At 36.6% G+C, this 12092-nt stretch overlaps 1 protein-coding gene across 1 annotated transcript; it reads left to right on the plus strand.

Annotated features, from left to right (window-relative positions):
• The first annotated feature begins 177 nt into the window (after window positions 1-177).
• GCLM (glutamate-cysteine ligase modifier subunit) lies at window positions 178-10073 on the plus strand. Its single transcript, XM_010162325.1, has 7 exons — window positions 178-336; window positions 2569-2634; window positions 4334-4418; window positions 5179-5235; window positions 6523-6725; window positions 7956-8070; window positions 9729-10073. Exons 1-7 carry the CDS (start codon window positions 178-180, stop codon window positions 9896-9898), a joined length of 855 nt encoding a protein of 284 aa, XP_010160627.1. The 3' UTR covers window positions 9899-10073.
• The last annotated feature ends 2019 nt before the right edge of the window (window positions 10074-12092 follow it).

The following is a 12092-nucleotide window of genomic DNA, read 5'->3' on the forward strand; positions in this document are numbered from 1 at the left end:
CCCCGTGCCCGTGGGAGCACTCGCTGTGTTTGAGGCTCTGAAGAAACCTGACAGAATCACAGGACGGGCGGGTTGGAAGGGGCCTCAGGAGATCAGCGAGTCCGACCCCTGCCAAAGCAGGTTCCCTACAGCAGGTGGCACAGGAAATGTCCAGGCGGGTTTTGAACATCTCCAGAGATGGAGACTCCACAGCCTCTCGGGGCATCCTGTGCCAGTGCTCTGACCGTGGTTCTGCTCTCGGGGAATGAAGAATTAAACTGCTCACGAGTCCAAGCACTGTCTGTAATGGCAAAGGAGATCCCTAATACCTCTTTAGCAAGAGAAAGATATGAATGGGTATAAGCTTGCATTACAAATGATGAAAATGCTCTTTTCTAACCTGAAATTAATTTTAATAATTTCTTGATGGTGACAAGTCTCAGGAACATTGCTCATTGTTGTGCTCTTGAATGAGTATAGCTGTCATTCTTTGTTAAAAATTTGAAAAAAAATCCTTTTTATGAACTACTTTATTACATTTAGCTGTATGTGTCGACACTTAAAATAGTCCCGATAAAACGGCTGGAGATCCTGTGGCCATGAGCTTTAAAGCCCCACTGTACTTGCTGTCTCATCATGACACGGTCTGAAATGGTCATCAGAAGAACTGTTGTTTTGGCTGGTTATTGGTATGTAGTGGCACTGTTTATACTCTAGAAATTGGCTGATTACACATTAGCCATGCACAAATGGTGAGAAAGGTGACTGAGAGGATGATGTAATAAGAAGGAAGAATTCATCATACTTTTATTTAGTTGCCATGTGGTAATAACTTCTTTATTTGACCTGGTTGCTTATTACAGTATTCTGTGATCTGTGTGAGGTAGGGCTAGATTCTGTATCAAAGAGATAGCTGTAGCATAATGGGCACCCTTGTGTGAGTAGTTACTGGAGGGTTGTTAAATAGAGAGTGGCCAGTGTGCATAACTAATCAGTTAAGGCATTTAAATAATTTGTTTACAGAGAAATCTACATCTAAACATCTGTCTGCCTGCTTTACAGAATTGCTGGAATTCCAAAAGCAAATAATTGGCATTAATTATGAGAAATAAATTTGCTCTCAACTCTATTTGGTGTAGTCAATCTGTGTATAGCTCTCAGTGACAGGATGTAAGCTAAAATTTTGCAAACAATGAACCCTCACATGTTTTGGGAGGAGTTTTGGGATGTAACTGTATTTGGAAAAGCTGGTCAAAGCAGTCAAGTGTGCTGCACCTCACACGAGTTGAGGGCAAAGGAGTGTTGCACTTTGGAGGCAGAGGCGTGTGCATACTAAGTGCAGTAGAAATAAAAAGTTTGAGATTTGCAAAGTAGCAATATATAGAATATACATATTTAGCACCATCCCACTTCCCCTCAGAAAGGAAAAGATAGCGTTAAAAGTTGCATCAAAATAGGCTGAAGAGTTCTAGCATTGTGGATATTGGGGGGGGGCGGGGAGCAGGGGTGCAAGGGAGGAGGAAGGTCAATTGTTGCCTTTTGGCTGTTATTTTTTTTTCATGCCATTTTAAATGACTGGAAAAGAATGTATAACATTTATGTTCACAAAATATTGTTGCTGTATTATGTCTTAAACTTTGTGATATCCAGTTTTATGGGGGGAGGTTGGCTTCTAGTTTGTGCATGGTATTATTTGCTCCCTGAACTTATGTTAGGTGTCACAGGAAATTGCTATTTCATGGTACAAAAAGTAGGTATCCACATAGATACAAAATATATTGCTAAAATTGAAATAAAGCAGCAGCTTATGAAAGTGCTCCTACCTGTGCCAGGTACCAGTCTTGACAGTACATTTACTTAGCCTGCGGGTAACAACTCCTGAGATGTATCAGAGGGAAGCTAGAGCATTGGTACAGCTGAAGCACTGGTACAATATACAGTTAATTAGTTGATTTAGACTTAATAGTTATGCCTCACTATAGTAAAGAAAATCCTGTACCAGAATCCTAGTCAAGTTTATTTTGCATCTCTGGATGCAGGAAAAAAGCAAATGTGAGACAGGACTTGAAGGTTCCCTCTTCAGTAATGACAGACTTAAAAGCATTAGTGGTTTGGTACCGTGGAATAGGTAGGCAGTAAATGAGAAGGGTCAGATGCATCTTTGAAAGAGAAGTGATTAACATAATGAGTACTTAGTGACTGATTGTATAGTCTCACTTCTAACATTGCCACAGCACATATGCTATTTGACTACATTTTAACTTGAGTCTCTGTGCAAAATAACCAACCCACCCCACACCCTAGTTCTTGCTTGTTAGCATTGTTCTTGCCTGCGAAGATGGCATTGGTCTGAGAAGTAAATGAAGTACATTACTTGTATTACTGCTAACAGTCTTTGTGAGAGAGGAGAGGAAAACATGTAAGGAAACTAGTTTGAACAAGTTTCAGATGGAAGCTATGAAGGAAGTATCTGCTGTGGTTGAGGGAATGGTATTGTTAGTTAGCCTGCTCGTCTGCCCTACAGGTCTGAGTCATTGTGTGTCTGTGCTGTAATGTACCTTCATTTCAGTATGAAAAAATATTTTGTAGGTGCGGGACTGCATTCAGAAAACGCTGACTGAATGGAGCTCAAAGATTGGACAAGATCTTAACCAGGTAGGAGAGGTTTTATGCATGTTATCCATGTTACACATGAAAACAGAGAAATATGTAGTTGGTTACACCTTTAAACCAGAAATGAATCTATTAAGTGTCTGTAAAAGTATCTGCAGCTTCATATATCTTGAGAGTATTTCTCAACCCCCCGCCCCCCTTTTTTTAATATTTAGTAGATTTGGAGAGGTTAAGAAATACCACAGTGAAGAATCCTGTTCTTGGCAAAGAAGACAATTCTTAGCAAAATAAAAGTCCTGGGCTGTAAGATTTCAGGTTAATTGTTGGGGTGATCACCAAAAAAAAATGTACCTTAGAAGTTTGCTAGCATGCTTGTAAAAACTCAATGGAGAATTATCTAAACTATGGAGATGATAAACTAGATAGCTGAAGATCATCCCATTTGGTGGGGAACTTTGGAGCATAGCCTTGGTTGTCTCAAATATTTCTGAAGATGCAGAAATGGCAGTTTTTCCTTTAATAGCTAAAGACTTCCATGTAATTCTTAAAACCACAGTCATGGGCATCTGACATCAAGATCTTGGTGTATTTGCCTGCTTCTCTTTCACTACTGCTTCTGAAATTCAGCAAAGCAGTAATGGGTTCCCACTAAATACGTTGCTCTGTGGAACATTATTGTGCTTCATTGGGAAAAAAAAATTTTAAAAAAATAAATAAATAAACCCCCCACACACAACAGACTCCTAATGGTTTCTTTGGGTTTTGTTACCAGTTCTTGTGTAATGGTGGCATCAGCTGCACATTGCTGCTTTCCCCACTAGAGTGTGGTGAGGCAGTTACTGCTGAATGATTTGTGGAAGATCTAATGATTGGTCAAGGAGAGAACATAAACATTTGTCTCTGTAAGATGTAGTGATCCATTTAAAGTTAATTATTTAGTGTAAGCATGGTTTTACTGTTAAAACATGTTAAAAATGCGTATTTCAAAATTCTTTGATCAATTCTATTGGTTTCCAGTAATTACAATAACACTTTTGTTTACAGCGTTGACTGTATGGAATAACTTGAAGACTCACTTGAGGATTTTTTTGGTAGGGCAGCAAAAATTACCACAGAGTTCTTGGTTGGCGGTGGGATGGTATATATGTATAATACAAAATCTCATGTAGGTAAAGCGTTAAAAGTCACCTTGTACCAACTGACATGAGATGTCAGCCTGGTCTTAATTGAGGACAGAGGATGAAATCTCTGAAACTTTCCTAATTTTTAGTTTCAAAATTATTGTTTTAAATCTGTGTTTTACCGTATTTTGTGTTAGGCTTCATTGAAATTACAAAATACTTCTATGCAAAGATGTTTCACTCATTCTGATAGTGAGGTTTTTTTCAGCTGGGCATGAGGCCTTTTTTTTTTTTTTTTTTTTTAAAGCAAGGCAGTTTGAATTGGCACAGCAATCTATTCACATCAGAAGGTCAGAAAACTACTAAATCTTACTCCAGTAATTCTTACAAATGATTAGTATTTTTTATTTTAGGGGTGTATAGGACCTTTCATAGACCTTTATTTTCCTGTCCTCCCCTCAGAGATCAAGAAGCATTGCATTACTTTCTGTCACTGCATGTTTATACTATTTTTGTTCTTAACTGCTATGAGACTTTTTTTTTTCATTACTAAAAATTACTTCAGAAACTTACTGTCTCCTCTTGGCAAGTTGTTCCTAAGTCTCATGTACTTACTACAGGAAATAACGGAGGTTCTGGAGTGTACTGTAGCTCAAGCTATAGAAAAAATAAATCCTGAAGAAAGGGATGAGCTGAAAGTATCAGGTAAGAACATAGTCAAAAATCTGGTGGCATAAAAAGGTTTTATATGCAGTTATTGATAAGATGTTAATATATGTATATTTTTTCCACTGTGTTTTGTAATTGCAAAGTCAAATGACATCAGTGCACACTGTCGTACTTTGGGTAATGTAGAAGTTGGCTAAGAAAGACTTGAATTCATATTTCAGGTTCTAAAGCAGCTCAGCATTTTTCTAGTTTAACTTGTATCCCTTGAGGACATTTTAAATTTATTTTGTGAATCTTTTACTTTTCTGAAGCAAAATATTACAGATAATACTGTAATTAAGAAATAGCATTGGAAGCACATTTATTTGCATAATTTTTCCAGGTTGAATATGATGAACTTGAAGGAGGCAGTCCAAACTAACACTAGTACATTTTGAGTCTCAGTAAGTTGTGAAGAGGTCTGTTTGTACTGTTATGTTTGGGGTCTTTATACAGGTTGTTATGGTTACTACTTAGTGTCTTGATGCTTAAATCCTAGCTTTACAGCTTATTGGATCATCTAGCTGGATGATTTCTTGTTCTGAGACTGTATAACAGCTTTGAAATTTAAGAGAACAGTGTCTTTTTTGGGCAGTCACCTTTCAGGAGGGGTTTTTTCCAATTTTTGAAGTAATTGGTGTATATTCTAAGAACCCTTTACCCTTGAACTTGTAAGTTGTGTATATAGCAAAAGTAAATAGCTTTATATTTAATAGCTGGCTTGTTTAGATATTGATTCCAGTTTCTTTGAAAATAGCAAAACTTTTCATCATTGGATCAAACTCTTCATCAATCAGAGATGCTGTTGACATGGGTAAGTGTGAAATTCAAATTTCTGGTAAAGTTTCCTTTTTACTTGAATATTTAGAAATATATTTAGAACCTTTTTTATCTAAGACATGTATTTAGTGACTGTGACAAGTATATCCCGTTGTTCTCTGAAGAGGGACTTAGGTAATCAGATCTATTTACATGTTAGTTCAGTCAGTAAACTTATTAAATGGGGATTGCTGTAACCTTGGGTCCACAAACTCAAATCTGATTCTTTGCTCCCAAGTTGGAGCAAGTTTTTATCCTTTCACACAGAATTTGTTAAGCAGTGAATAGCATGTGAAGTTTCAGTAATGATTCTACAATACTTACTGGTTTTTAGTTGCCAGTTGTTTTTAATGTGATGAACTTTGCTACTAGCTGAGCCATATTTCAGAGATTATGTAGGAACTAAAACAATATTGCAAGCAGCTGATGAAATAGTTAAGCCTTGTTGAAAATAGAATAAAATGGCTATAGTGATATGTAAAGATTTGTTAGTTTAAGGTAGCAGTAATTGTGAGCAACACTGCACTTTACCACTTTGGAAGCATAGTTGGGCATAAAGGGTTACCAAAGAACAGTGGTTCAGATACCTTTTTTTTTTTTTTTTTCTATTGATACCTCAGTTAATATCCTCTTTTGTAAGTTGTAGTACCATTTGTTAAAATACATTCATAGAATCCTTCTCTGGAAGACAATAATTTATTTAGTGACTTGGTTTTAATCTTTTTGCTGTGCAGAAGAGGCCTCATGACTTGTGTCTTTCCTAAAGCTCAGTGACACTCCAAGACTTGCTACTTCTCTCTGGCAATTTAAATCTCCATATTTGGTGTGCTTTTCATCTAAATCATCACATATATCAAATAGTTCTCCTAGTCCATGCTCTGTACTTGGGCTATAGTTCAGGGTGAAAGCTAGGAATTTTGAAAGAAATTGAGAGTGAAGCAACCAAGAATTGTATGACACCACTGTCTTCAGGGTAATATACCTTTTTAACATTAAAAAGGAAAAAAAAAAGCTTCACATTTTTGTTTGGTGGTGGGTTTTTTGCTGTTTGGGTTCACCCACCCTACAATTGAAGCTTGACCTTCAACTGTATGTTTGATTCTTTACTAAAAACATTGTGTTACTATCCTTGACTGCTGATAGACTCAAGATTTTCAAATGGTGAATGGGAAGCTAGCAGAGTGAAGCAAGAGGTGTGGGTTTTTGCTGAATTTGAAAAGTCATACTGCTTATGTTTGTGTCTCACAAAAGATTTTGCAGTCTCTCTGTTCTTTTCCCTCAGCATGTTCTGCCCTTGGAGTTGCTCAGTTAGACTCCGTCATTATTGCTCCACCTCCCGTTGAAGATGGAACTACCCTCTCCTTGGAGTATTTGCAACCTTATTGGCAAGAACTTGAAAATCTAGTACAAAACAAAAAGATTGTTGCCATAGGTACCTCTGACCTAGATAAAACACTGTTAGAGCAGTTGTATCTGTGGGCACAGGTGAGAACAAACTTCCTACTTGTAGCATTTCTAGGGCAGGGTAACTGTTTTGTTGGCTGCCACATCAACTTCTTGGAAACTTTTCTTATAAATGGATTTATATACAAAATATTAATTAGCCCTGTTATTTTCAGCATCTTATGGATGGTCACAACATTGTTCAAGGTAGGGGAGGCTCAAAGTGTGATTGTCAGTTGTTCGGTGTTCTTATGTACAGGCCAGCAAAGGCTGGAAACCACAGGTCTGTTCAGTATCAGGTTCTTTGAAGTAGTTAAGGCTTAAGTTTTAAATGCTCTTACTTTTAGAAAGGGATATAAACAGTACTCTTCAACCTTCAGATTTATTCCAGTGACTGTGAAAACATAGCTGTTTTCACATTAAGCTGTGTTACAAATGGAGGAATTTCCCCTTACAAAAATGCTGTATGAGCGTGAAGCTTAAATGTAAAGAGGAGGACAGGGTATGAATCAAGTGGCACAATATTTTATTGTCCAGTGTGACTAATTGCCTCTTGTAACATTTAAGTGGTGGAGGTCTGTACTGGTATGTTCCCGTGCTCATATAAGCTTGTAGATTTACTGTTTCCTTTTTAGTTCTTTGAATACTTCTCTTAAGGTATTTCTTTTATGGTATGTGAACACACTGTATCCATATAAGAAGTCCTGCTGAGAGCTGGGATCTGTGCTTTTCACTATTTTGTGCATACTGAGAGGAGGAAAATTGAAGGCATTAATGACCCCCTGCATGATGAACATGGTTGCAGTTTGTGATGAGCAGAGGGTCAGTGGAAGAGTCCCTGTTAACTTAATCTGATCCAGGCACTTCCCTGAAGGCATGTAAAAATACAAATTATAAATCCTTAACAAAAATTATTTGGAATTTTTTAAAGTCTTTTTCAAACTAACACCCATATAATATTTTCACTATCATCTGCTGCTGTTCAGGAAGCACAGCAGACAGGCCAAATGTGTTAGGACACATCTTGCTGTGGCAGCACCTTAAGTTAGATCCTATTCTTGTTTTGGGCTCTGTGCTGCAGGAAATTGCAGTATGTAGGAGTTGCCTGTTCATCATCATGCAGAATTAATTAGTCTTGTTCAGACCTCAAAACAATGGTTAAAGGCAAATTGTTGAAAGCAAAATTTGTGTTGTAATAGAGGGCATGGGGGAAACAACTAAAATAAGTACATTAGTATTTTTATTCTCATAAAAGTGTTCTGTTACTTTCAGGTGAAACCAAGTAGTAATCAGGTGAACCTAGCTTCCTGTTGTGTGATGCCACCTGATCTCACAGCATTTGCAAAACAGTTTGATATACAGCTGTTAACTCACAATGACCCAAAAGGTAAGGCTTTGCCAGATAAGTTAACAGAAGATTTCTAAATGCATTTAATCAATACCAAATCAGGTATAATCTTTCTCTGAACTTCAGACTTCATTATATTTGAATCCTGAGCAAAGTATTCTGAAAGTTTCGACTCTATAAAGTATTTCTATTAAGTTATTGCTTTTGCTTCAAGATAAGAGGGAAAAGGCAGTCTTCCAACCTTGGATAGTTTTCTTGAAATCATTTTAATCAGATAAAATAAATAGAAGAACAAACTAAGAAATTTGTACTACATGTGTTGAAAAATGAGCTTATTTCAGTGAAACATAATGAAATTACAGCTGTATTTCTGAAGGCCAGTAAATGACAAATGAAAGTCCACTCGCCCAGAACTTGTCTGTGAAATAGCTTGCATAGAAATGTTGATGGTGAGTTGATTTTTGAGTAGTTTGGTAATGTTAGATATAAAAAATGAATACATTTTAAGCAGGATTATTTCAAAGTAGTGACTTCTTAAAATAACATTATTACAAAAAGAGTTGGTGTAAATTTTTTACTTGTTTCTTGCAGAGATTCGTTTATTAAATGATTGAAGGACTTGGAGACTTTCCTTTAGACTCTGGAACTTTGAGTTACCAGCTCCCTAGAATGTTCTGGGATATTATATTAGTTTCTCTCAAACATCATCTAATCTTCTTTGTTGTAATGATGCCTTAAATATCTTGCTGGAATTGTAAGCGAGAAGTCCTAAACAATACTTAGTTCATTCCTTCCCTACATTCTTCCTTATGATCAGCTATTCATTATGATCATAACTTTCCTTCTCCTTTCATCCCATTCACTGCTCAAAGAAAAAAAAGTATTTGTGAAGCACATGTTATAACCACTGTCACAGCTAATGAATTTCACCAGTGTTGGAGCACATATCAGCACTGATCTGGCAGCATACAAGATGAATTGCCATTCCATCTGACAGTTTCTATGTCTTATGAAGTCCAAAGTGCAATCTGCAGTTTAGTAAATGCTTTCTATTGAGAGTCATGAAATGAAGAAGAGGATTTGTATAGAAAACAAAGCAAGGAATGATTCCCTTATGCATTGTTGGCTAAGCTTAACTTATCTGTAATGGTCAGCTGAAAAGTATGGAGACTATCTGTTGGGAACACTCATCGTCAAAGAGTTTGTTCCCTTGACTGACTTCCCAGAGGAAACTAGGATTTGTACTTGCCTTCCTTTTCTGCTTTGTGGCATTTAAGCCTATTTTTCTTAATGCTTTCTGAACTTGTGGCTATTATCAGCCTAGTTATGAGAGATTTGCTGATTTCATCCTTATGCTTTACTCACCTCTGGTTTGTCTAGCTAGCTTCTCAAATTTAATTTTATTTTTTTCCTCTTATGGATCTGCTGATCAGCTCCATTTGATACTCTCAGTTAATTAGTTTTGTGGGAAATACTTAATATTGCAAAAAAAAAAAAAAAAGTGCCCTGAAGACTTCTTCTGTAATATTCATCTGCTTTTACACTATGTGCATTCCAGAAGAGTGGATCTGTGGAGCACTTGGCACTGCTTAAGATTTTTGTCTGTAGGAAAAGGCTTCTTTTACTGTATGTTTGTTGCTTTTTGCAGCTGTTTACATGACATTATTTAAAGCATGAATATCCTTTTTTAACTTCAGAATTACTTTGTGAAGCAAGTTTCCAAGAAGTTCTTCAGGAAAGCATCCAGAACACGAAAGTACATGAGTGGATTCCTTTATGGCTTCTCCGGTATTCAGTAATTGTTAAAAGCAGAGGAATTATCAAGTCCAAAGGCTATATCATGCAAGCTAAAAGAAATGCCTCTTAAAACACTTCTTCTTTCCTTTTTTTTTTAAGTGGCTTACTGTTTTACTTTCTTGGAGATGGAGGGAACATTGTTTTTTTTCATAGAAACACTTTACAGCATTTGTAACAAAGACCAAAAGTTGTAATTATTCCCTGTGTGTCAGCAGGAGTGTCTGCAGTGTTCTAACACTATTTTTCTTTCTTAACCTATTGACCAGTTCATTTAAAATATGAAATATTTGGTTTGTTGTTTTTAATTGAAATTATCTATAGAGAAAGTTTAAAATATTTTTCTTTGTATGACCAGTTCACTGTAAAATTATATTTTAGCTGCCATTAGGTAGTATAGAGAAACTTGTATATTTTTATTTTTTAAAAAACGAATTTATCTTAAATAATAATTGCTTATCTGGTAGGTACATAGTTTTCAAGCATTCAAGGACTAGTTTTTATAGAAAATAGACATCTTTTATGAAAAATTACCCTAAAAAATAAACCGGTAATCTCATTTCTTGGTATGTATATATAGGCAAGTCAGCTGTTTAATTTGTGTGGATGGGAAAATTGGTTTATTTTTAGTATAGTGTAAAAGACCTCTATGATTTAGGAAAACTGCATCTTTCAAATTACTTTCTGACTGTTACTTGAATTACTTCTGGCTTCTTTGTGCCTCAATATGCTTTGTTTAGTTTTTGCACAAGTGTGATGGCATGTTTACTGTTTGAAATAGAAAATGTATTATCGTGTGAATGTTTAAAATAAGAAAACAAGTTACAAAAAAATCTGTTAATCAGAAATTGAATTTTGCCCATCTTCTCAACTGTGGCATGTTTTTTTTACGTTTGTGAACTACACAATTGGAATGAGCCAAGTCAGAACATGTAGTAAGTGTTGAAGCTCTTCACTATAGGATTGTGTAAAATGGATCACTTCTTTTGAGGTTGCCTAGGAAACTTGGTTGCTTGAGTGCCATTCAGAAATGATGCAGGCAGGGTTGGCTTGAAGCTAGGTATATTTCTGTTTGGCAGTAGCTTAGTGCACTGGCTTTTGAATCCTAGAAAGATTGCTGCAGCTGAGGCAAGGCTTCTGGTTTAATGTAGTCTTTCTGTTGAAAAGGCCTTTGTATTTCCTTGGCCTTTAAATCAGAAGAGTTAGCAAAAGCTCAATTTGTAGTTCAGTGGGAGCTTGATACTGAGTGTCTAAAATACTCATTTGCCTTTTGATTCCAGGCAGGAGCAGAGCTTCATACTGGTAGTACTCATTAACTGAGCTGTACATATTTTGAGATTTGGACTGTCAGGGAATGAATTTCACCAGCATCTTTCACATTCTGTTGTGCAGGCAGCTAGCGGAATTTGAATGCTTACAGGCAGTGTCTAGAGTGTCAGCTTCCTATTATCCATTCCACTAAGTTAAGAGGGATATTTTTCAAGATGCCTTTTGAGTCCTCAAATATCTTACCTGTACATGGCAAATACTGGGAAATTCTCCCAGACTGCTTCAGTTCTTGATAAATGAGCGGGGGGGAACTGGAACTAGTATTGCATCAATAAAAGTTTGATTTATTTTTTTTTCTCCTAATCAAAATGTAGTCTTTTTTTGTGTGTGCTGGGTCAGTGTGTATCATGTGAGTGCATTTTAAACTTCCAGCTTTGAATTGTGTGCTGCTGGTCATTATCCACTATCTGTAAATTCTGTCTGTGTTTGGATGTTGACATTCTGTATTGTATTAGACTGGCATGTCTGCTCAGTTTTATAAATTGAAATGCTGCAAAACAAGAACTGTGCTAAAACAGTGTATGGACTGCTCTAATGGGATAATTATTTATTTCCTTTCTGTAAACTGTTAACAGTTTGCTTGCTGTGGAAGAGTATGCTTTAAGACATTATAATCTTATTTTTTCTAGAGTCACTGATAGCATAACACCTTATTGGGTTATGTTTTGTGTCAAAGTGGGAGAGATGAAATTTCCTTCCATGAGAAAATTGAACGTTTGAATTAAAGTGTGAAATTCTTGTAGGCTTTTAATTTGTGCTTCGTACACATTCTCATCATCTCCTTAAGTCTTTTACACTTGCTCATAAAATGGTCTTCAGCGTCCTCCCCGCTGGGGTCCCGTCATCTCACGGCAGATACGCCCCTCTCCCCTCAGCGGGCCCCTGCAGCACCGAGTGCCGCTTTCCCCTGCGCCCCGCACCGCCCCGTTTTACCCTTA

The sequence above is a fragment of the Antrostomus carolinensis genome, unplaced genomic scaffold (genome assembly GCF_000700745.2).
Source record: "Antrostomus carolinensis isolate BGI_N321 unplaced genomic scaffold, ASM70074v2 scaffold29302, whole genome shotgun sequence".
Lineage (NCBI taxonomy): Eukaryota > Metazoa > Chordata > Aves > Caprimulgiformes > Caprimulgidae > Antrostomus > Antrostomus carolinensis.

Coding starts and splice junctions, on each gene's coding strand:
- GCLM (XM_010162325.1), top strand. CDS start 178: ATGGAGACTCCACAGCCTCTCGGGGCATCCTGTGCCAGTGCTCTGACC. Junction 2,635..4,333: donor TTGGACAAGATCTTAACCAG/GTAGGAGAGGTT, acceptor TACTTACTACAG/GAAATAACGGAGGTTCTGGA. Junction 6,726..7,955: donor AGTTGTATCTGTGGGCACAG/GTGAGAACAAAC, acceptor TGTTACTTTCAG/GTGAAACCAAGTAGTAATCA.